Here is a 25,836-nt window from a genome sequence, read left to right as displayed (position 1 = left end):
ATAGCTTAGAAGCATAACAAAAAGTGCTTGTAGTGATTAGGCTATACCAGATAGTGCTAATGTCTTTACTTGGTCCTTTCTGTGTGCTGATAGCCAGCTGAAAAGATTGCAGCCGGTCTTCGTAGCATTACCAGATAACCACATTCGTCCTTGGTTTTCGAAAAATCTTGTTTCTTTCAGGTCCTCATATGGTCATGACGCCGACTACAGAGTGATGGCACAAATTGAGTGGTGTATGCGTTAGGGGTGTAGTGTTTTTTATCCAGTGTGTATTAAACCAGGTTGTTTTTTCAGTATATTGATTCCTTTTGTTGGAAACGTTTAAAGGGTTTGTAAAGCGCTATATTTTGAGAGTTCTGATTTAAGTTATTTGAACTTTATGTTGTAGGGAAAAAAAATCAAGTCACCATTTTTAGCAATTATACCTCAAAATGTGTCGTTTTCATTATTTATAGCAGAAATGTTGGTGTGTCCTGCTTCTGAGTCCGGGAAAAAAAAATTCCTGACCACCAGGTGGCAGTAGTGTACTCTCTTTCTCTCTCACTTGCACTTTCTCTTGATCTCTTTCTGTTGCTCTCTCTCGCTCTCTCTCTCGACTCTTATTACCCGGAGTGTTTGTGAAATAGGCCAATTCTCATGACCTAAATTTCGGCTCCAATAGGCTCTCGCTGTGTCGGGCCTCGCTGCACTGGCCACTAATTGGCTACTAATGACTGCTGGGAAATCTGTGTCACATTCCTGCGCATCTCACTGTGATCATTTTCCACTCCACGCCGTCGTCATCGATTCCTTAACGAGCAGAAAACAAAACTCTTCATTAGTAATCAGTGTCTGGCAGCTGCTTAAGCTCCCTGACCGCCGTCGGAGAGCGGCCGGGAGGAGTCGCAGATAGATGAATGAGAAATCCTCAGAGTGCCCTTTAGGACGAGCTCATCCCGGACCGCTTCACACCAGAACACTTCACGTTCACGACTTCACTTCACCCACATGATGTTAAAGTTGAAGAACTAGTGCTGAATCTTTTCAAATGTTTACGGACGCTTACATGACCTCGTAACACGTAAAAGCCAAAGACTCAAAATAAACACTGAGGGCCTGTTTACACCTGCCGTTAACAGAGTTTCCGGTGATCTGATCACAATCTGATTTCACTTTTTTGCACATGAAAGCCAGGTGTAAACACCCCCAAGACACATTGTGATCGGATTATCAGACCACTCAAACCACATTCAGCGATGGTCAGACACAGATCATGTCTACATTTAATACACGTGTTAACTTTATTTTATTTATTTATTTATTTATTTATTTATTTTTGCTGTGATCAGATTCCATCTAATTTGGCCTCCACCTTTAACCCATCCGTGCAGTGATCACACACACACTCGTACGCACTAGTGATCAAACACACACAGTGATGGTGAGCATACATGCCCGGAGCGGTGGGCAGCCATTGCTGCGGTGTCCGGGGAGCAGAGAGGGTGAAAGGCCTTGCTCAAGGGCCCCCCAGTGGCAGCTTTCCGAGCCCGGGTATGGACTGTATAGCCCAGGGTTGTAGGTAGATAGGGTTATATACCTACAACCCTGTCGTCAATAGCCTGGAGCTCTTACCGCTGAGCCACAGAGCCGCTACAGGCATATAAGAGCCGTCTGTGACAGGAAGTAAGCGGGAAATAATGTGGGTGTTGGTGTGTTTTTGACACGGGATCTGATGTGATCTGATCACACTAGGGCCGTGTTTTAATGACTGATGTAAAAAGAATCTGGTCAGAGTAGATCCAGATACAAACGCATGTTAATGCCAGGTGTGAACAGACCCTGGGAGCTTTGTACTTCTGATTTTTGGTGGTTTTTTTTTTTTGTTTTTTGTTTTTTACAGGGGACTAAAACTTTTGCACAGTACTGTCCGTCACTGTTTTATTTAGAAGAAGAGCCGTAATCGTTGAGTACATGAAAGCACCCGCAATACCTGCTCTTTTTCATCTCCCTGTGCACAGGTAACTTTAGCTCCTTCATGCAGAAGGAAATCTTTGAGCAGCCCGAGTCGGTGGTCAACACCATGAGAGGCAGAGTCAACTTCGACGACAACACAGGTGAGCACCATCCTGCTACGCCTGCGCCCCTCTCCGAGAGGCAGGATGAGGTGATTCTGAGGTGAACGATTGCAAACGAGGAAACATTTGGTAAAATCGGGGAGAAGGGAATGTGAAACGGACATTTAATGAGAAGAGGGGATTTCTTCCTTTTATCTTTAATGCAGATGATTTTTTACACATATCTGTGCGTTTGTGTGTGTCTGTAGTGACGTTGGGAGGACTGAAAGATCACATTAAGGAGATCCAGAGGTGTCGCAGGCTCATTCTCATTGCTTGTGGGACCAGCTACCATGCAGGAGTGGCAGTGAGTGCACACACACACACACATGCACACTGAAGCCCAGTAGCACAATACAATGACACAAAAAGATTGACTGTCATATTAAGGATACAAGATTATATATTTAATGAATATTTGAGATGTTGTGAGCTGTATAGGCTGGCCTGGGGCTGCGTAGGCTGGCCTGGGGCTGCGTAGGCCGGCCTGGGGCTGCGTAGGCCGGCCTGGGGCTGCGTAGGCCGGCCTGGAGCTGCGTAGGCCGGCCTGGAGCTGCGTAGGCTGGCCTGGAGCAACGTAGGCTGGCCTAGCTTAGCATAGCTTTTTAGACATAAACTTTATAAAATGATTTCCGAGTCTTACCGAGTGTTGTTGTCCTCTCTGAGCCCAGTCGGCATGGTGTGTGATTAGCTAGCCTAAAAGATTGTAGTTGTGTCTAATAGTGTTAGCTCTTAGCCTAGCACCCAAAAAGCATCCGCTTATTTTATCGGCTTCCTTGAGATGCACAACTCCCTCTCCCCTGTAAATCCGACCCGTGCACTCTGTGATGCTTCTTAGACTCGTCAGGTGTTGGAGGAGTTGACTGAGCTGCCCGTCATGGTGGAACTGGCCAGCGACTTCATGGACCGCAACACACCTGTCTTCCGGGACGACGTGTGCTTCTTCATCAGCCAATCAGGTGGGAAAACGTGACATGGGGAAAAAACATGCCATAACATTAGCACCACTGATTATCACTGATTATCTTCATATACTGTGGCATCTATCTGTCAAGGGGTGGATGTGTTAGGCAGCAAGTGAGCAGTCAGGTGACGTGTTGGAAGCAGGAAAAATGGACAAGTGAGAATCTGACAAGCGAAATTGTGATGTCTAGACGACTAGGTCAAAACATCTACACAACATAAGGCAGGTCTTGTGGGGTGTTTGTGGTATGCAGTGGTCAGTACCTACCCAAAGGGATTCAAGAAAGGACAACCAGTGACTCGGCAACAGGCTCATGGACCTTGATTGGTCATATTTGTTGTTGCTCAATATAAGGCAGGTAGTACTAATGTTCTGGCTGATGTGTGAGTGTGTATGTGTGTTTAAAGATGTTTTCATCATTTGCAGGTGAGACAGCGGACAGTCTGATGGCTCTGCGGTACTGTAAGGAACGCGGCGCGCTGACCGTGGGAATCACTAACACTGTCGGCAGCTCCATCTCCCGCGATACAGACTGTGGTGTCCACATCAATGCTGGGCCTGAGATCGGAGTGGCCAGCACTAAGGTAATCCGTGCTGCCAAAACACACACACACACACACACACACACACACACACACACACACACACACACACACACACACTCTGAAAACACTAAGGTACCTTTTATAAACACTCTAACAAACTAACACTCAAACACAGCCAAAAAACGTTTTTATTAAATATTAAAACTACCTACAGTTATTTTATAGATTAGTGTATATAGACGATCTTAATGTCCAAACAATTAATTCAAGTGTTTATTTAGTAGCCGGATGGCTTCAAAAGTATGAAGTAGCATATATAATAATATGCATGTTTTTTTAAAGGACAGTGGACTTTCAGTTAACATTTACATTTATGGCATTTAGCTGACGCTCTTATCCAGAGCGACTTGCAAGGTGACTCGTATTACACAGGTGGGCCAATGTAGTGTTAGGAGTCTTGCCCAGGGACTCTGATTGGTGTAGCGCAGCATACGGTCACCCAGACTGGGAATCGAACCCTGGTCTCCCACATGGTGTAATAGCTCACTGGCAGCTAGTGGTTTTATCTGCTATGCCACACCAACTGACTTAGAAATACGCAACATTATTTATTATTAAAGAAATTATGTATAATTAAAACAACCATAAAAGTATTAAAAAAAATAAATTAGTTGTTTATTTTTATTAAATTAATTATAGATTATTTTGTATTTCTTGATTATGTTCAAATGAGATTTTAGGTTTTAGAGTTTTTCATTGAAGCTGATGTTCTGACATTAAGATTATAAAAGCGTTTTTAATTATTTGTTCGGGACAACAAGAACTTTCAGAACTTAGAAATATACATCAAAAACCTTTGGTTTGTAGTTTACATTTTTTACATTAACTTTGTTTTTATTAAAGAAATGAAAACGTATTTTGTATTTCTTGACTATATTTAAACGTAAGCAAGTTTTACGCTTTTAGTTTTAGGTTTTAGTTTTTTCCATTGAAGCTGATGTTTTGAAGGTGGATCTGCTTAGATCTACTTATCAGAGGCTTTTGCACGAACACAAAGCAATTCTAAAATGATACTTGTTTGAGTAAGATTTTTTTAAACTTTTGTATTATTTGTATTAGAAAATAATACAGTTAGGTACAGAATAGCTGCAAACATTAATAATATTCTTCTTCTAAATATCAGTTTTTAAAAGCAAATATTTGTTTGGGACAACATGAAGTCATTTCCAGACAGTGAATTTTTAATTAAGGAAAATGTTTCTATATATATTCTCTCTCACACACAGATGAAATTTGTTTATAGTGTGGAATCTTTTGTAAAAACACAAGACGCGGAATTCTGAAGGAACGCAAACTTCCAAAGAACTAAATATTTACAGAAATTAGGCCGCAGTGAAATCTCCGGCAGGTGATTGAAACATGCTACCACAGAGACAGCTCAGAATACCGGCCGTAGCAGAAATCTATAGACTAGCCTTACCTCAAAACACATTACAGTCATTGAAGACTTATTGCATGGCCTCATTAAGGCTGGAATGTATGCATGAGCTGGCGTTTTTGGCCTGAAGAAAGGACCATAATTGCTAATATAATTTGTATACTTCTCAGAATAGTCGAGTTGAGCCAGCTGGAAAAGTCTGAAATTACTTATTACAGTGCTTTCAGACCACATTGGGAAAAGCTTTATAAGCACTCAGGTTTCAGATGTGTGTTACAGTGCAGTTATGGGACCCCATATTTAGCCTAAGGCCATGTTTTGATTTGAGGTTTTGTTTTATTGAGGTTGTCTCAACTTGTGCTGGTGGATGTGGATGGAAGAAGCTATTTGCAGGACTCATGGTAGTAGCAGCAAAGTCCATGAACTCATTTTTAGTGTATTTGACAGCCAGTTGTTGGCAAAAGTGTGGACACAGGTAGTGAATTAGAAATTAGCTCAATTTTCTTTACGTTTTTTTTTCACAACACTGCACCAGAAGAGCTTCCTGTAGCTTTCAGTGCTGTACTCTTTCTGTAGCATATCATTTAAAAAAAAGCACTGCATTTGTGTTCATTCAATTCATGGCACCGCAGGAGGGCCGTCAGGATTGGGAGAATCAGGTGGATCTGATTAGAGCTGCAGTAAAACTCTGCAGGAGAGTCAGCAGAGCTGAACTAATGAAGAATCACTTGCTGTACACACTGTAGCTCCAGGCAGTCACACTTTTGTTTGTTCTGTTTGATTGAGCTCACAGTGGGGTCCAAACCAAAAGCCTGAGACTACACTGTTAAACATCTAAGGTCCTTGTTTGGAGGTTCTTGAATTTGAAGTTGTGGAGGAACCTCTTAAGGTGCTTTGAGGAAAATAAAGGTTCCTTAAAAGTTCTTCAAAGCACCTTAAGAGGTTCCTCTACAGTTTCAAACTAAAAAAACCTCCAAAAATTTCTCAAGGATCCTAAACCCAACAGTGTACATTGCAAGATTTTTTTTGTTGTTTTTGTTTGTTTGTTTTTTTTTAAATATGAGGACACTTTTGACTTGGTTGGTTTAATTTTTAAAAAGAATTCACTTTTAATTAGAAAAAGTATTTTGATAGTTCAAATTTCAATGTATCAAATCTTTTTTTTAGTGTTTTCCATTGAAGCTGATGTTCAGTGGCTCTGATCTTTTGCACAAGATTATACTTGAATTTTTTTTTTACTCGTTTATATGCTTGTGGTATAAAACACTTTTTATTAAATTAGAGAACAATGCAAATTAGAAGCAGGAGGAAGGGTGTTTTAATGATAATGTTTCTTTCAAAGTTTTTGTCCCTGAGTGCTCTGTACACTTAACTGAAGTGCTACTGAATAATGAATTATAAAGAAAATAAATTACATAACCCATAGTGTATCATTTCAAACAGGTAATCCTGCTTCTTTATTTTTATGCTAAAATTGTAATAATCCTAATTATTATTCCAGCAGTTGTTTTAAAGCTGTTAGTTTTATTGCATTAATAAGCACAATGGAGGATGACGTGGAGTAACGAAATAGTGTAGTGTTATGAAATGCCGTTACTCGTCAAGTTGGAGACATTGGTTAAATTTCAATGTTAATTATTTATCTTTTACTTTAAACAAACCAAATCAGCCAGACATTACAGTGATTTCACACAGTTAAAGGTATTGTTAGGCGAGTGGCTTCAACAAATTTGCTGTATTTTGAAATTATAGCAAAACACAATATGATGCTGCATGAAGTGCTAAGTACATTTTTGCTTCAGTTTGTTTCAGATTGTAATTGTATTGTTTAAAAAATGCAGGAATGATGTGTGTGTTTTAATATGAAATTAAATATGTAAATGTAAAAAAATATGTATTTTTTTCTTCCCCTGCACTTTCTGAAATAGTATTAACTATATTATTATAACTATATTATTATCATAACTGTATTATTAGTGGCAGTATGGCTATTTGTTTGTGACTGTTATCACTCCCTTAACGAAAAACAATTGCTGGTTTCACAGACATGTTTGTCTGATAGAGAGGTGATGGTCCAGTAGTAAATGTGTAGTGGAAAGCACTGGTTGCAGAGCTAACGAATACAAATGGGCTTTTATATGCAGGAGCCTGATATTCAGGAATGAAATACTGTGTGACTGTTCAGTATAGTGTGTGTGTGTGTGTGTGTGTGTGTGTGTGTGAGAGAGAGAGAGAGACAGAGAGAGAGAGAATAAGAGATTATATACTGTATCTGGAATGGTCATCTCCCACTAGACCCCCCTCCTTCAGCTGGAGCTCAGGTATCAGAGAATGACCCTCTCATCTCTCCATCTGTGAAAGAGTGTAAACTCATTCTTCCTCTATCCTCCCACCCACTGCTTCCCAGCGTGCCGGGTTGCCAGACTGAGCCTGTGAAGACGATTAAGTGTAGGTCGGATATAGCTCACACTTCGCGGGTTCCGCTGTATAACGACGTCCTCCAGTTCCTTCTCATCGCACAGCTAGATGGAAAGGCCACAACTTTGGGCAAAAGTCATGTAATGCTGTAATAAGCCCTGTGTGTTTTTGGATCGAGTCGAGTTCCGAGGCAGTACAGGCAAATGCAGTCAAGTCAGTACAGGCAAGTCTCAAGTCGTGGCCAAATGTCCATTCAGATTTTAGATTTCATTTAGATTAAAATATTAAATATTTAACAAATACTTTCATCAAGAAATATCAGCAATTTACAATCTACAGACGCCTGGGTCTCAATAGCGCCATCTTGTGGATTTAGACAGAAATGACTTATTAATATTTTAGTCTAACACTGAGCTTCATACACATTACCAGTAATAATATTATTCATTATTACAGTTATTATATAATAAAAGCATGATTATAATGTATGAATCTTTAGAGAGGCCTACATTCGTACTGTGTCCAGCAAAACCACAAGCCTAATATCACTGAACACACTGATGCGCGTGTGTGTATGTGTGTGTGGCGTGTTAATCTTTGGTCTAGACAATGCTCTTTGGCTACATCAGCCCTGTGGCTTAAGTGTGGAACTAAAAATGAAAACTGAAGTTGTGTTTTTGAGGAAAGTTTTGAGTAATTTCCAGACGAGCGCTTTAAATCAGGTGGGATAATGGAGTGGAAGGTCAGATGACTGTGTGCTGGCTGATGGAGGGTGGACAGGGATCACTGGAGAGCGGAGAGTACGTCCATAACTCCTTTCCTAGCAGCCCTGCTGCCACCATGCTTTACTGCCTTTCACACTCAGAGTGTGTGTGTGTGTGTGTGTGTGTGTGAACCCTTCCCCTGCCTCTCCTCTTCTGTGGTCAGTGTGGAGATGATGTATGGTGAGGTTCTGTTCTCCAGACGTTGGCTAATCTTCGCTCTGCTTTAAGCGCCGCTAAACTGCCTCGGTTGCGAATGCGGGGGTCTTTAGCGCTCCCCTGATGATGCGGTGGAGTTGTTTTGTAAATATTTTGCAGACGTTAATTGCAGCTACACCAAACACCGCACGCGTTTTGATTTATGGCTGTTTTCAGTGGCAGAATGCAGCTCGCTGGAGCCGTGCTCTGATTATGGGGCACGGCGGAGTCGGAAATCTACACAGCATCAGCTACACCGCTTATCATCAGGACTGCTTCAGTCCAACTCTGCATCCCAGTGACTGAGCAGGGGAAACATGCTGCTCTCATTTAGGTCCTTTTCATGATCCTCTTCTCGCTCCACTCTCCTGACCCCTCTGTAGCAGAACAGGCTCTGGTTGATTGATGTTTTTCAGCGGGTTGTAAGCCAGCTCTGGGTAGAGCTGCGTAACCCGATACACCCGCCATAGCTGTGAAAATTCCTGTACTGTTACTCCACCACCTCAGCCCACATGCCTCCTAGGGCGTTTTCACGATTGTCTCGAATGTCCGCACCCAGGATCGATTTGGGAAGGGGCTCATTAGCACTAGTTTGCTTCCACAGAAGAAGCAGCATTACGTCAAGACGTGCAGCAGGCCACACCAGAGTCCAGTGGAAGCGAACCCCGGACCACCGGTTTCAGGAGGACCAGAGGACGATGCTCTGGGACGCTCCCGGTCTCAATAACCGCTTACCCTCTTGACCAAATGTCCAGCTTGACTGGCTTGGCCTCTCAGAGCAAAAACACCCGTGTGAAATCGATCCTACACTTCAGATGCCACTTCTGTTTGTCAACAACTGCATGTGGCCTGCTGTCCATGCCCCTCAACGCACGGTTTGTGTTTAAGACAGTGGTGTAAAAGTGAATTACACTCCCCCACTGTAGGGGGCGCCCAGGAGCAAAACATGCCAATTCTTGCTTACTGTTGCTTTAAGGTGTTAGCCAAATACCGGACAAAGCTATCTGTGTTATATCTCTAAGGGGTGTGTGTGTGTGTGTGTGTGTTTGTCTTTCAGGCATACACAAGTCAGTTTGTGGCTCTGATCATGTTCGCTCTGCTGATGTGTGATGACCGAATCTCTGTGCAGCCGAGGAGACGGGAGATCATCCAGGGCCTCCGAATACTCCCAGGTATCTGTGTGTGTCTGTGTGTGTGTCTGTGTGTGTGTCTGTGTGTGTCTGTTGTGATACTGACCTCCATGCCATTGGACAGCACGTATGTGCCCCTGTGGAGCTCCAAGCTTTGTGTGTGTGTGTTTACAGCTGGAAGCTAGAGTATCAGCCAGCTGACCGTCACTGCTGGAACTCTCCACTGGACCACAAGTGTCTAATGGGGAGCCCTCCCCATTTCTCCAGCACACACACACACACACACACATTGCGTGCATGCACAGACACACACACTCTCTCTCTCTCTCTCTCTCTCTCTCTCTCTCTCTCTCTCTCTCTCTCTGTCTGTCTGTCTGTCTGTCTGTCTCTCTTTTTCTCTCTCTGTCTCTCTTTCTTTCTCTATCTCTCTCTGTGTGTTTCTCTTTCTTTGTCTCGGCCACTCTCTCTCTCTGTCTCTCTCTCTCTCTGTCTCTGTCTCTGTCTCTCTCTTGGGTTTTGGGATTGTCTTGAAGCCAATCAGGTCAGGAATGTGTTGGCAGTGTAGTTCCACAGTTCCTCCTACATCAGGCTCAAAACTGCTGATGATGTCAATAACGTGTGTGTGTTTAATCTGTGTTAGTCTTTTCCTGTTGTTTTTCTGTGTGTGTGTGTGTGTGTGTGTGTGTGTGTGTGTGTGTCATCTGATTAATAATGCGTTGTGTGTGATTTGTTTTGGTGTGTTGTTCTTGCGTGGGTGAGGAATGTGTTCCTGAAGGTTGTTGTTTTGGCTCTCCTGGCTCTATAGTTGGAGTATGAAGGAGAAACGTCAGCCAGACGTTCATCTTTCAGCAAGTCTTAAGATGTGGCTTTTTGCTGCTTTCTAAGCATGGCTGCTTTTCTGAGCGCTAACGTTAGTGTTAGCTCGCCAACACTGGAAACCGCTTTGGTTGTCATCAGTGGGTTTTATCCTAGAACCTTCATGGCCCTGCAGAAGATGCAGCTCTGACCGAGTCTGTTTAAGTTTTCCAAAAAAGTGGCAGAAGTCCAACATTTAATGGTGTGTTTGGACACGTGTGGTTCTCACACTCATCGGTTGAGTGTCTCACACTCAGACCTCTCAGTTATTCAGGTGTAGTTCTGTAGGAAATGATTCAGTACATTATGAAGTCTCACATTTCAGCATGACTTCTCTCTATTTTCTCCATAGATCTGATAAAGGAGGTGTTGAGTTTGGATGAGGAGATCCAGAAGCTGGCCGCTGAGCTCTACCAGCAGAAGAGTGTCCTCATCATGGGCCGAGGCTATCACTACGCCACCTGCCTGGAGGGAGCACTGGTTAGTTCTTGCCCATTTCCAGCAATAAAATAAATGATCATCATTCATGAGCTGCTGGGTAATTCTCCTAACAGCAGGCTTTGATATTCAAGTGCTTTCAGTTGCAGAACATAGCTGAGTAAATGACCAGCCTCTCTGCACTGATGGCGAACATGCTGCTGCACCTCCCAGACTGAAAGGCCTAGAGTTGTATCTGTTACATGGGTTTGGTAATGCCAAACCAAACAGACCAAGATGGGGTGGAGTAATGGGGTGGTTGAGGAGATGGTGGTGGAGTAATTGGGCATTGAGGTAATGGGGTTTACATATTGGAGGGTTAAGGAGGTGGTGGTGGAATAACAAGGCATTGAGGAGATTGGGTGGAGTAATTGGGCGTTGAGGTAATGGGGTTTACGTATTGGAGGGTTAAGGAGGTGGTGGTGGAATAACAAGGCATTGAGGAGATGGGGTGGAGTAATTGGGCTTTAAAGAGATGGGGTGGAGTAATGGGGCGTTGAGGGAATGGGGTGAAGTAATGGGACGTTGAGGGAATGGGGTGGAGTAATGGGGCGTTGAGGAGATTGGGTGGAGTAATGGGGCGTTGAGGGAATGGGGTTTGCGTATTGGAGGGTTAAGGAGGTGGTGGTGGAATAACAAGGCATTGAGGAGATGGGTGGAGTAATTGGGCTTTGAGGAGATGGGGTGGAGTAATTTGGCTTTAAGGAGATGGGATGGAGTAATGGGGCGTTGACGAGATAGGGTGGAGTAATGGGCCGTTGAGGGAATGGGGTTTAAGTATTGGAGGGTTAAGAGGTAGTGGTGGAGTAATAAGGCCTTGAGGAGATCAGGGTGGAGTAATGGGACATTGAGGAGTTTGTGACGGAGTAATTAGGGCGTTGAGGAGATGGTGGCGGAGTAATGGGGCATTGAGGAGATGGTGGTGTAGTAATTAGGGCGTTGAGGAGATGGTGGTGGAATAATGGAGCTTTGAGGAGATGATGTTGGAGTAATGGGGCTTTGAGGAGATGATGTTGGAGTAATGGAGCTTTGAGGAGATGATGTTGGAGTAATGGGGCTTTGAGGAGATCAGGCTGGAGTAATGGGGTATTGAAGAGATCAGGTTGGAGTAATGGGGTATTGAAGAGATGGGGGAAGTAATTGAGGAGATGGGGATGGAGTACTAATGATGAGTTTTATGATGATCTATTTTCACAGTTTAGAATTTGTCAAATAATTTATATATAATATTTAATTAATGAGCGTCCTTTTACTGCATTCACTCATTTAGAGCCTGTAGATCCAGCTTGTGGAGCAGTAAATGCATCCATCTGAGTTCACTTGCTGTTCAGCTATCTGACAAACAGAGCCCAGATAGGGAAGGAGGAGAAACGCAGCCAGCCAAGAAATCATCCCCATGTGCTTACTCTCATCAGTCAGCTCGTCCCACAAAAATGCACCGGCCGGCCCAAAAACAACTCGTGACTGCTCTCTCGCATGATGCTGCTCTGCTGTCGAAGCTGCTCAGCATCCCAGTTCAGATCTGTCAGAGCTGATTATTAAGATATTAGTTTCAGTGACGGCTCACTGTTAAAGCCATACTTATATATAAAGCGCTTCCCCGTAGATCACATACAGACCATCAGCCAGGACATGGGTGGTGTCTGAAGTTTGCGGGTTTTAGGCTTGCACTGGAGCTATGAGGCTAAAGCAGTGAGTGTGTGTGTGTGTGTGTGTGTGTTCCTGCAGAAGATAAAGGAGATCACCTACATGCACTCCGAGGGCATCCTGGCCGGAGAGCTGAAGCACGGCCCGCTGGCTCTGGTGGACAAGCTCATGCCGGTCATTATGATCATCATGAGAGACCACACCTACACCAAGTGCCAAAATGCTCTGCAGCAGGTGGTGGCAAGACAGGTAAGATGCGCGCACACACACACACACACACACCCATGATTGACCGTTGGATAGACGATTAGACAGACAGACAGACAGAAATAGACACATAGATGGATGGATAGATGGATAATCAGATAAATAGATGCATATATTTATGTCCAAATGTTTGTGGACACCCCTTTTAATGAAGGCTCATTCAGCTACTTTAAGTTGTACCCATTGCTGACACAGATGTGCAATTGCACACACTGCTGTTAGAGAAGTACTGCTAATAGAATAGGACTCTCTGAAGCAAATAAATAAATATGATACCACTGACACCATGCTGCCTAATGCCAGGCGTGGGCAAGAGGGGTATAAAGCCCACCCCAAGCATTGAGCTGTGGAGCAGTGGAAGAACTGTTCTCTGACATGATGGCTAGTGATCAATCCATGAAGTGGGGAGGTGATCATCCTACATCCTGAACTCACTAAAGCTCTTGTTGCTGAATGCAATCAAATCCTCACAGCAAAATCTAGTAGAAAACATGCCCCCTCTTGATTTAGGACGAATCAGGTGTCATAATACTTTTGTCCATATAGTGTGAATCCATGGATGGATGGTTTGATAGACATATAAATAAAGGTACATGGATAGGTGGATGGGAGGATGCCAAAAATAAAGAGACACTACATCCCGTTTGTCTTAACTTTGCCCTCGTCTCTTCTTTGTGCCGTGGCTCCGTAGGGTCGTCCGATAGTGATCTGTGATAAGGAAGACTACGAGACCATTAACAACTCCAGCCGCACTATCAAAGTGCCTCACTGCGTGGACTGCCTGCAGGGCATCCTCAGCGTCATCCCGCTGCAGCTGCTGTCCTTCCACCTGGCCGTGCTACGCGGATACGACGTGAGAGAACACACACACAAACACACACACACACACCACACTTCACCTCACTGTCTCGGCCTCAGTTCAATTAAATTTGAAGTGAAAGAAACTTAATTGGATTACCCATGCTGCATCACACACTCCCTCTCTAGCCCACTGCTTACTCCTCATGCGCCCATTCTCTGTATCAGTCGTGACGTCCAGTATGTCAGCAGCAGCTGAAATTTCATGCTGATATTATAATATTACTTATAGGATACAGATGTGTTCACAGTGATGGGTGACTTGGACAGATCTGAAGTAGGCAGTGAAATGCTAATGTGAACCCGTTCGTGTAACGTGAAGCTCATTAAACCTCGTTTAAAGGCTTATCCGTGCTTCCGTTTCTCATCATCTCCCTCTCTCTTTCTCCATGCAGGTGGACTGTCCAAGAAACCTGGCCAAATCGGTCACAGTGGAGTAGAAACGCCCCCAGAACGTGACCCTCACTCACTCACTCACACACACACACACACACACACACACAGTCATTCACAAACACTGAAAAACTAGTTAATGGAAACAGTTCAGCAGAATTCTCAGTTTTTATACAGGTCTTCTCAAAGTCTTTTTACTTCGGCTGTTCCTTTCATACTATGAGCCTCAACTGCACCTACCTGTCCATCTGTCTGTATGTCTGTCTGTCTGGAGGAGTGGCGCTGTTAATTGTATCGTCCCTTTTGTTTGAGTGGTATGGTATGGGGTGGCCTTTTTTTAATAGATTAGCTGCTGTGTTGTGGATGAACTGGATATTTAATAGTATGTGCTCTCAAAAAACCTCCTCAGTTTGTGAGGCAGATCACCTCCACACTTGTCAGGTGCCCTAGTGCCAGTGCCAATACATCCTGTTACTCATAGATAGCTAGTTGTTGTATCAAGCTCTTGTTAGATTTTTGGGCAGTACTGGAGCCATTATTGCATATTGCTTGACTTTAACTTTACTGGGGGAAAGATAAAGCCGTTTAGAGGACAATCAGGGTGTTAGTTTATGTCTCTGTAATCGGGAGGAGGTTGATTTTCACTGTACACTGTACGCTGACAGGCAGGGTTGCACCGTATATCGTAGGTTGATATTACTGGGACATTAGTGTTTGCAGTTGGAGATGCACTGATGTTTTGGGCCGATTACTGTGTCCAATGTTTTTCATGTGCGTATCTGATAATGCTGATTGATTAAATATTTATAACATGCAGAAATTGGGATTTAAATCTGCCTGAATTACACGGAAGTGTAACATTTTAAAATGCTAAATTAATGAAAACACAAACACTTTTAGTGCAGAAGTAAAAGTTTGAGGAGAATTTAAGCTTTAAAAATCTAAAAAATTGCTAACTTTTTTTTTGTTTTTTTTAAAGCTAGTATTGGCCATCATGATTCTGATATCATCTGATATCACTGTGCCTCCCCTTTTGCAATCCTAATCTCACAGAAGGCTGCAATATGCAAGCGAGACCAATCGTAGTTCTGGATGAGTGTTTCTGTTGGACGTTTTCACGAATCTTAAAAAAAAAAAAAAAAAAAAGTTGGCGTCCAAAATCACGAGAAATTGATACAATTACGAAAGAATAAAAAATCACTCATTTTGAATTTATTACAACCAATGTTGCAACAGAAATATGTAGAAATAAATTAGCAGTACTAGTCCAGCCTTAGTAGTAAGAGTAGGCAATATGGGGGGGGGGTATTTAAAGATATGATTTATAATACAATATTTATCACAATTTGTTGATTAGATTCTTAAAAACTTATTCAAATACTTGTCAGCTAATTAAACAGCCCTAATTACACTCTATGTAATGTAAAATGTGCAGCTGGTCAGTGTCCTTTCAGCACTCATGATGATATTTAACAATACTCAATTTTTCACGATAACAAAATATCGTCATATTGCCCACGTTTACTCAGTGGTAAGAAATGTTGTTACAGCCATAGAGACACAATATTGTAAATGTGTTTTGTTTAATAGATCGTCTTAATGCATTCCACAGATGAACACTCACTTTATTTCTTATCTCTGTCACGCAAAAACCTTGTATCTCCAACAAAAAACGTAAGCTTTCAATGGACGTCAATGTAAAAGTTCTTCCATTGCACTCCATCATTTGGAGGGTTTGTATTGGTCCATGCATAATGGAATTAGGATATAAAAAAACAGATTATTAAACTGTGTCAAAATGTAAAAAAAAAAACAAACAAACTCAAAACAAGAGTGGAGGTACAAGGTTTTGACTTGGTGGTTAGTTATCCGTCCCTACTACTTTGCTATACTAGCACGTGTAGGAGAGCGTATCGGTATATTAGAGGGCATTACTGTTACCTTTAAACTTCCTAAAGACATCCTGGGGACAGCATTCGTAAGGCTACATTACACCACCAACTGACCATCACCTACATAAACGTTTATAACGCCTTAATCCATTGAGCGCCAGTCGTCCTGAAGGCTGCTTTGGTCAGTTTTGGTGTCCTCTGATGACCTCTGTTCTGTCTTGTTCCAGTATATAAGCCTTTCCGCAGCCTTGTGAATGCTGCCCTTCGGTACGGTGTTACTGTATACTGTTTATAGTGAAGAAACGTGTGCTTATGTGAAGTATGACGTCTGAGTAGTTTATTAAATGAAGTAAAATCCATGCATCATGCATCGCGGTTATGAAGCCCAGTCTGATGTACGTTTGATGTGCTCACTTCTGCCAGATGTGTTCACTCATATTGGCGATAATGTGATGTTGTGAAGGGCGAGTCAAGCATTGCACAGTGAAGAATGGTGGTGTTATTACTGAAAGCAGGGAATCCAGATGTTACTGTTGTTCAATGCTCTTTTGTGTGTGTGTGTGTGTGTGTGTGTGTGTGTGTGTGTGTGTGTGTGTGTGTGCCTGATCACCTCAGCAGGAAACTGCAGGGATTCTGCTTCCTTTAGTTACTGCAGTAGATTCCTCAGCATCGCTACGTTGCCTAGTCATTGTTACAGTCCTTACCTATCATGAGATTAGACTTTGCAGTATGGCGTGTGTTATGAAGCTGGATGGATTGGTTTGCCAATTAAACCAACCTGTGGAAGCCAACCTTAAAGGAATACTTCAGCTTTTCTTCTACCTACTCTATGGCAGATATCCGTGGTGCACTGCTGATTCCTACAGGCAGTCATTTGGGCTCCCACTGTACTTAGAAAAGACTAGAAAAACTGTGGACTAAGGCGCTGCCACTATGATCCAAAGATCGCAGGGTCGAATCCCTGCTTGTGCTGCTTGCCATCAGCAGCCAGAGCCAGGGAGAGCACAATTGGCCCTGCTCTCTCAGAGATGGGTTGATGGTACTCCTAGTGTGATGTTGTTCAGCACAGGCGTCTGTTAGCTGTTGTATCGGAGCTGGGGAGCTGCACTTTCCTCCGAGCGTGCTGGCCACCTAGCGATGCAAGGTAAAGAGGCAAAAAGAGCCCTTGGCTGTCTTCACGTATGTCAGTTTTCACCCTCCTAGTTTTAGGGGCAGTGCTAGTGATGGGGGGAGTTCACATAAAAAGGGATTGGCTAATTGGTCTTTGAAATTTGGTAGAAAATGGTTTGTATAACAGGGTGGTAACAAAGTGTTTTTGTGCTTTATTACAACTAATAATGGCATTATTGGTGGCTTTCATGTAATATACCTTCAATCCAATTGTGCACTACTAAAATACATAATTAATACCTAATTAATAAGAGTATATAAATAAATATATATTTTTTTGTTTCCCATAGATGTTTATGTAGGTTTGTAGGTTATGTCGGTTGTCAGGAAAGGCTTGTGTTTGTATACAGGTCATGCAACCTCACAAATGCTTGCCTGTGAGTGCACCATGTGTAGCAGCTGGAGTATTCCTTTATAATAAACCCAACATTAGTTGCTTATCCACAAATCGAGCTTCCTAATTCACCCCTCGAGTTGTTTTGCCCTCTGTTTATTTAATTTATTTTTTTTTTAAATATCTTTATTTCTTTGTTTCTGTGTGTTTTCCACTGACGCTTTGTTACTTTGAAGAGTCTCAAGTTTACAGTGTGATTTGCTAGTAGATGTGTGAGGGAGCCACCGAGAGCTGCCCCATACCATGCCACCTTCTTCCTCTTTGATTGTTACCAAGGGACCATTCTCTTTATTTGTGTTTGCTTTTTTTCTATTGTTCTGTTGTTATTTGGGTACAGAAGGGTTGTTCTATTTTTTATTATAATTATTATTATTATTATATACCTGATTTGTTCGAACCAATGTTCGTTTTTCACACCTGCCTCTTAATGTATGTCGTCCAATCATTCATCACTCTATATTCCCGAAGCATATCTCTGTTAAACCTTTCTCGTCGAAGGATCAGACGGGTCTAAGCCAAAAGCACCTATTCCCATGTAACCAAAGGTGTGCTTTCCTCGGGTTGTTTTAAGGGGGTAGATTTGAGGAGGGAGGGGACAGTCGGAGGTCTTCACTCTGGAGTTTTAGTTGCATCTGTCCTCTCAGGATCTTCAGCAAGCTCCTGGGAAGGTTCCTGGCAGAACACAAAAGAAAAAAAAGAGCAACCTGGCCTGGACGGGGTGCACTTGCTGATGTTGTCGGGCCTCTCAGGTCACTCTGTTAAAGGATAATGGTGTCTGGACCTTCATTTTTAGTGTCTCCTTCCTCACTGGCTTTAACGTCACTCTTAGCGATCACGGCCTCAGCACAAACTAAAGCTTCCCCACTGTAAGATACGCTGTAAATTGTAGGTGTGAGCGAAAGTGAAAGATCTTTGGGCCTTACAGCAGAGTGAGTAACACTTAAGTAAGTTAATGAATGAATGCTGCTTCGTTTATTGGAAGTGAGTTTTACAGCCTTATTCCCTGATTAAGGTAACGGCACTGTCTCAATCCACTGTGTTTTGTTTTGGATGCGGTTTTGGGCTTTTCTTTAGTAGTTGCAATAAAGTTTGGAAAATTTCTTCCATTGTTCCCTTCTCTGTTGAGTACCACAAAATGCATTACTTGACTTTGTGTAGACCTCTGTATATTTACCTTCCATTTTCCCTAAACCCGCTGGAGTCCGCGGTCTGCGAGACACGTCCGAGGTAGTCCTTGGCATACCTTGACAATCCCTTTTCCCTTAAAGTGCTACACAACAATAGTTCTAAGCAATTCAGTCCAATTACCCAACCCGTACATATTCACCCCCTATCACATGCAATGCTCTCGACACGTGGATGGTGGCGACACGTGTGTACCCGGCTCTGAAGCATCGTCCAGCAGATGCCAGTGTCGGCCAGCGTTGCACTGGAGTGATGAGGCTAGCAATCTGGGATAAGCAAGGCCGGCCAATTGTGCTCTCTCTGGCCCCGGCTGCCGATGGCTTGCAGCATGACCGGGATTCAAAGCAGCGACCCTCTGGATGTTACTTTGTAAACAGGGGTGTTCGCTACACGTAGAAGCCTAATGCGGTTTATTTCATGTGTTATGAGTTACGACTCTGCCGTGACTCTACTTTTATCAAAGCTAGTGGTTCACACATTGAATATTGATGAGGTTGGTGAGGTCAGAGATGAAATGGCCTGTTAGTCTGCCCCCTAGCCCCCCACCCCCTGTCAGTTTAAACACTGCATTGTAAGATAACCAGAGCCAATAAAATACCTTTTACAGTTTATTTTGTTTAAACTATTGAAAAAAAACTGATTAATAAAAAGCACAGTAATGTCATCTGAACCTTCGTCCACTGCTGCCATGACGGGGTAATAAGAGGGTCCCTGGCTTGAGGGAGAGTTTGTGTCAACAGAAAAGTCCATAACAGTATCCCATTGCTAAAGAGGGCTTCCACGGCATCTTCTGAGAAGATCATCTTAGGGGGGTTCAGAGGAGTATGGCTATCCCCTGTAAGAAAAGACCAGCTGTCTTTAACATCATCTCACGGGAATGGTCAAAATAGCCGAGCTCTTCAGTGTCCCCTCCTTTAAAAACAGAAGGAAAAACTCTGGCTTATTTTTTTTTCTCTGGTAAAATGTGAGAAAGACAAACCCTGGGAAGCGAGACGGGGTGAGGCTAAAAGCTAACTGGCTACAATTCCTTCAGCTTGATAACCGCTTGCTAGCAAGTCCAGTGAGATTTTATGCTGATTTACGTAAAACCAGCCGATTAACACTGGTCATTTTTGTGTGTATTGTTTATTTTTTTGGCAGAATAACAGGGTTGTAAATAGGTGTGTAAAAGTGTATCTGGGCATTTTCCACCCCAATCAAAACCACCTACGTTATATTTATACACATACCAACATAAACTATTAAATACATATATTTTCAGCTCATTTTAAGACATTTAGAGAAATGGGAAAATGGTGTATGTTTGATTTTGTAGGAGGAATCTGACAGTGGAACGTCTCTTAATTACAGGGCTTTCAGGGCTTGAGGTTTAAGCCTCATTTGGGCTGCGTGTCGACTGGCAGTCCTTCAGTGTTTGGAACAGGCCAATGATAAGAACAGTAGGTTTCCTGTTTCTGAAAATGTGAATTAAGGAGGGCTCAGTGTATCAGACGGGTTTGACAGTCTGACACACAGTGTGTGTGTGTGTGTGTGTGTGTGTGGCAATCCTTCTTAGGCAGCAGCTCAGGAAAAAAAAATCAAGTTCAGATTCCTAAGGGACGTCGAGGATCGAGGATTTGATTTCCTGCAGTTAAATTTGTGAGATTTAGATCATTTTCTTTATTTGGGTGTCCAAATGTTTGTGGACACCATTTCTAATTAAGGCATTCTGCTTTTTTTAATTTCCATCCATTACTGACAGAGATACACACACAGCTTGTCTAGTCCCTGTAGAGAAGTACTGCCCATAGAATAGGACTCTCTGGAGCAAAGAGTATAATAAACATGAACTCCTAATGCCAGGCGTGGGCTAGAGGGGTATAAAGACCCCCAGCATTGAGCTGCGGAGCAGTGGAACTTCAGTGTTCTCTGGAATGATGGTTGGTGCTCAATCCAATACTTTGGGATAAGTTGGGAGTTAAGGATGAGGTGTGGTGGTGATCATCTAAAAATCATGACCTCACCAACGCTCTTGTCGCTGAATGCAATCAAATCCTCACATCAGTGCTCTAAACTCTAGTAGAAAGCCTTCTTCCCTGGACAGTAGAGACAGTAACTCCAACAAAAGCAGGATAAGTTTTTTTCAGTACCTGTGATTTCAGAGGAAACTATGAATGAGCAGGTGTCCGAATACTTATGTCCATATATAGTGTATTTCACTAATAATATAGTAACATGTGCAGGATTTCACCTGCTTGGAGCCCTTCCTTCAGGAACTCTCATCTCCTTCTACATCTTCTAAAGCGGTTGCTCAATCTCTGGACCACTGCCTCTAAAGCCACGTGCCTGAGGCAAAACAGCGCAGCTGGACGGCGGTGGAGTGGAGGTGAGGGTGAGGGTGGCTGCATTGCCTAATCTCCCCATCATTTCCAGCTTCAGAGGGTCTCCTGTCCCATGTTGATGTCTTTGATGGTAGTAAGGGCATCATCACGATGGAAAGTGCTTCTTGCAGCCTGTTGTTTTTTCACCAGCTGCTTACTTCTCCCCCCGAGGCCCTGGGTCTTCCTCCCTCCCTTGCTGATGGTGGATGCAGCCTGAATTTTTACAGACTTTGGAGAACGCTGGCAGTGAGAACTGCCTTCCAAGAAAGAGCGTGGTTTCAATTAGCCTATTAAGATTGTTATTTTTCTGGGGCAGCGTTTCTCTGATTGCCCTTTAAAAGGGGATTACTTTTGATAGCAGGCTGTCTGTCTAGGAAAATCTTGTTCTCCAAGACCTCGATGACCTTTCTGTTGGTTGACTGTATGCACAGTCATCTCAGAATATCATGACCACCGACCTAACAGTGGGAATAACCACCCTTGGCTCAGATGACACAAGTGAGACGAGGAAGAGGGCCATATATATATATATATATATATATATATATATATATATATATATATATATATATATACGCTGCTTGAGCACTGTCCACCGGCCTCCTAGAACTGGTTGATGACTTCACTGAAACAGCTGCTGAGAGAAGCCTTTTCCCAGCCAGCCTGACTTCACAAATAAGTGTCTCTGCAGTGAGACAGCCGACATTCTTCCTATTCCAACCGATAGCCCAGCATTCAGAAGAAGAAAATCTGTCCAGCTGCCGGCGGATTTTCATTCCCATCAACACCGGTGTTCACTACCCACCGTGAACTTGGCTCACGCCACACTGTGGTGGAGAAGGCGCATTATGTGGCCAAGCTGGAGCTCAGTGGAAGTCTCCGGAGAGTTTTGAAAGTTCACGGGGTTCAGCAGCCATTGTTCCTCGCTTGTGGGCTCTGCTTTGTTTCGGTTCAGCCGTCATTCATTTACAAACCCTGATTACAGTGACAGTCGACGACAGCAACATTTATGTTCATCAGCGGCGAAAAGCGTTAACGAGACAGGTCTCCATTTCTGGTCGACTCAAAATTGAGGTCAGCACAGAAGAAGAGGTCTGGAAAATGTAGTTTATTGCATTGCCATGGTAACTGTCAGAGCAGAACAGCCAGTGGCCTGTAGAGCTCAGGTCTACCAGTGATTGGTTCCAAAAAGTAGTGAGGGTGGCATAGCCATAAACCCCCAGGAACATTTCTAAGTCCCCAGGTCTACCAGTGGCCCCTAGGCTTCAGGTCTACCAGTGGTTGGTCCCAAAAAGTAGTGAGGGTGGCATATCCATAAACCCCCAGGAACATTTCTAAGTCCCCAGGTCTACCAGTGGCCCGTCGAGCTCAGGTCTACCAGTGATTGGTCCCAAAATTAGCAAGGATGGCATATCCATAAACCCCACTGGAAAATGTCTAAGTCTCCTGGTCTACCAGTGGCCCGAGCTGTAGAACACTATCCAGAGGAAATCATCAACATTAGCCGTAGCGCTGAAGGTGCTAGTAAGATGCTCAGGCTCAGGCTACCTGCAACTGGTCTCTTACGTTTACCTAAAGACGCTGAGCACTTCCAGACATGTTGTAATGGTCCCGCGAGGTCCTGAAAAAACTTTGTGTAGCAGCTAGGAGTCTTTCTTCTCTTGTTTGGGGGATTTTAATTAAATTAAATTAAATTAAATTTAATTTAATTGCGTAATTACATCTGTTTTTCTGTTGCCAACAGAGAAAAAATATATAAAGAGATCAATATATATATATATTATTAGGTAAATTTTTAACCAGTAAGAATTATTAGTTGCATACTTATTAGTTTTTGTTGCTAAATAACAAACACAGTTATACAGTTATCAGCATTTGCTATAACTTGGAAAGTAATTGTTTGTAATAAATAAATAAATAAATTGATAATATATCTATATTAAATGTATTATTAGTAGTCTTATTATTATTAATAATAATAACAATAATAATAATAATAATCATCATCATAAATCCAGTCATTTTACTCTGCCGCCAAAGTCCACATGCTTCTTTCTCTTTCCGGGCGGTTCTGTTTCTCTCAGCTCAAATCATGAGTTCCACTTCCCAACTGCAGGCGGCGCCCATGAGCAGCAAATGCCAGTACTCATATAATACCAATAACACCTGGCTGCAGAGCCGCAGTTTCAGGCCTAAGAACTTAATACCTGCAATAATTATCAGCATAAAAGCTCTCAGTCATCCTTGAATTTATCCTTAACACATGAGGAGGAATAAAACTGCATGAAATGTAATAAAATTATGAAGAGATCCCTTCCCGAACAGTAATCAATAATCAATAATCACACCCTTCTCCGAACCACTGGCCTGACACTGCAGCTCTGCGGCCCTGCATTCAGACCCTTCTCCGTAATTCTGCTTCTAGCTGGAAAAGAACAGATGAACGGTTCCTCGGTACTTTTCTTCGGCTGTATCCGACTGCACTATCACCTGGAACTCTTTTAGAGGGCGAGCTTTTAAACATGTCGCCTAGGGCTGAAAAGCCTCCACAAGCTTCACTGCATTCAGAGTTTCCAGCTTACTGGTTCTGCCTCGGTCAGCACACTCTCTCTGGTTGGTCTAGAACACCTGTTGTAGCATAGATGGTGAGGTGGTGTAGCTAGATGTTTCTGAGGGTGTCATTACTGCAGTTTATCTTTCATCAGGCTCCAGAGTTGTTCCTCTGTGCATCTTGAAGCAGTTGGCAGCACAAGAACGTTGATGTTGGGTAGTGTGACCAAGGCTGGAGAAGTCTTCACCTGAGCCCTCCTCGCTCTGCTGCTAAATAGACTGTGTTTGGGTTTTTTGCTTGTCCTGGTTCGTTGGGGCTTGGATTTGTGTCTTTTGGATGCAGTACTGAGCAGCCGTGCCGCATGGCTGGGGTTTGGGGGTGAGGTGTGGCTCTCTGTGAGCTGGATGAGGTAACTGTGTTTTCCCTCGCTAGGTGCTACAAGCCTTGGCTGCAATCTTGGAAGGCTTGGTGAGTCTCCGTTTTGGTGTGAGATCCAAGAATGGAAGTTCTGGAGGCTCTGACCAGCAGACCGTTACACTCCTGAATGAAATTAATGACAGAAATTCTAATGGATCTGATTGATTTTTTTAAATGGTTTTACTTTACAAGCCAAAATTCTCTCGGTTATGCTGTTTTTCATATCAGTGATGATGGAAATATGATGAAAATACACTCGTGGTGTCCAAAGTAGAGCCTGTTCAAGCTCAACAGGGGAGCCCAATGAGCAAAATGTTAATGCTACAGTGCTAATGTTGCAGAGATGTTGTTTAATCACTTTCACATTGAGATATTCATACATGCATACATACCAATGAGCCAAAACATTGTGACCACCTGCATAATATACCGTTTCAAGTCGTGAGGTGGTAGGACGGGCGATATGGTAAAAAATACGGTAAATATCACAATATTTACGACTTTTGTGCGGTACATATGGTAGGACTGGCGATATGGTAAAAATACGGTAAATATCACAATATTTACGTTTTTTTGCAGTATAGATTGTACGACTGGGCGATATGGTAAAGATACGGTAAATATCACGATATATTTACGTCTTTTTTCGCAGTACAGATGGTAGGGCTGGGCGATATGGTAAAGATACGGTAAATATCACAATATTTACGTCTTTTTTCGCAGTACAGATGGTAGGGCTGGGCGATATGGTAAAAATACGGTAAATATCACAATATTTACGACTTTTTCCGCAGTACAGAACTACTATTCAGATCCTCTCCCAGACTGATTACAGTGATTTTTACTCAACACCTAATTAACCCAGTCTAATCACACTGTCTGTAATGAAGCCTGCAGCTGATCAGTGTTTATTAAGCACTAGCAGTCTCCTCCATATGCGTAGAAAAGCATATTGCTATCACCATAACAAAATTTATCACGATACGATAAAATATCGTCATATTGCCCAGCTCTATGAGGTGGGGTCGCTGTTCCAGCAAATCCCACAGATATTTGCTCAGATTGAGATGTGGAGAATTTGGAGGCGAGGGCAACACCTTCTTTAAATGAGTCCCAAACATTGGGCCCACACACAAAGCCAGACACTGCCTCTCTTTGAACTGTCCAATGCTGCACGGCCAGGCAGCCTACATGCTTGGAGGAAAATGCTGGGTCCCTAGCTCCACTGCACAGATGCCTGAGCCAGTTGTGCTCTCTCTGACTGCTGAGGGCAAAGCAGCATGGCTTGGGATTTGAACTTGCAAGCATAGTGGGCCGTAGTGGCAGTGCATTTGACCACTGAGCCACTCAGAGGCCCCACATATGTTTGTGCTTTGGGGGATTTAACCATTTCAGAAGGGATACATCATTATAAGAGCAGAGCTGTGAACAATTCAGTGCTTTAAAAACACATCATGAATCTGGTATAGATGTTTTTTAGGACTGTGCGCAGGGTGGGAGGCCACCGCCCTCTGGGAGTACCATTGGGAGTAAGCTTAAGTACCTTTATTGCCAGTAAACAGGGTCAGATCACAGGGGGTTAAGGGTCTTGCAATTACAAGATGGCATCCTGGGTATTGAACCCACCGCCCTGTGATGAATAACCCAGCATGCTAACCACTGAGCCACCCCAACTAATAGAGTTCTGTAATAGCTAAAAGTTTGGGAGAAGGACCACGCCCCAACTCCTCCTCTTCATTAGTACTCGCTATATAGCTGCTCCTCTCCCCTTTCCTTCTCATGACGAAAAGTCGTGACCCCTCCGCCGCCCCTGCTCCTACCAA

General features: G+C 43.1%; 1 protein-coding gene across 1 annotated transcript in view; it reads left to right on the top strand.

The window, feature by feature from the left end:
• Nucleotides 1-18,601, top strand: part of gfpt1 (glutamine--fructose-6-phosphate transaminase 1) — a 28,392-nt gene extending 9,791 nt beyond the window's left edge. Inside the window, exons 11-19 of the mRNA XM_072682445.1 lie at nucleotides 1,998-2,093; nucleotides 2,303-2,400; nucleotides 2,932-3,052; nucleotides 3,484-3,641; nucleotides 9,475-9,589; nucleotides 10,755-10,882; nucleotides 12,608-12,775; nucleotides 13,485-13,646; nucleotides 14,047-18,601. Of these exons, the coding sequence (XP_072538546.1) occupies nucleotides 1,998-2,093; nucleotides 2,303-2,400; nucleotides 2,932-3,052; nucleotides 3,484-3,641; nucleotides 9,475-9,589; nucleotides 10,755-10,882; nucleotides 12,608-12,775; nucleotides 13,485-13,646; nucleotides 14,047-14,091 (1,091 nt within the window). The 3' untranslated portion in view covers nucleotides 14,092-18,601. The remainder of the gene's footprint in view (nucleotides 1-1,997; nucleotides 2,094-2,302; nucleotides 2,401-2,931; nucleotides 3,053-3,483; nucleotides 3,642-9,474; nucleotides 9,590-10,754; nucleotides 10,883-12,607; nucleotides 12,776-13,484; nucleotides 13,647-14,046) is intronic.
• The last annotated feature ends 7,235 nt before the right edge of the window (nucleotides 18,602-25,836 follow it).

This window comes from Salminus brasiliensis, chromosome 6 (assembly GCF_030463535.1).
Source record: "Salminus brasiliensis chromosome 6, fSalBra1.hap2, whole genome shotgun sequence".
NCBI classification, from domain to species: Eukaryota; Metazoa; Chordata; class Actinopteri; order Characiformes; family Bryconidae; genus Salminus; species Salminus brasiliensis.
Note: the sequence above shows the minus strand (reverse complement) of the source record. Positions and strands in the feature narration are given on the sequence as shown.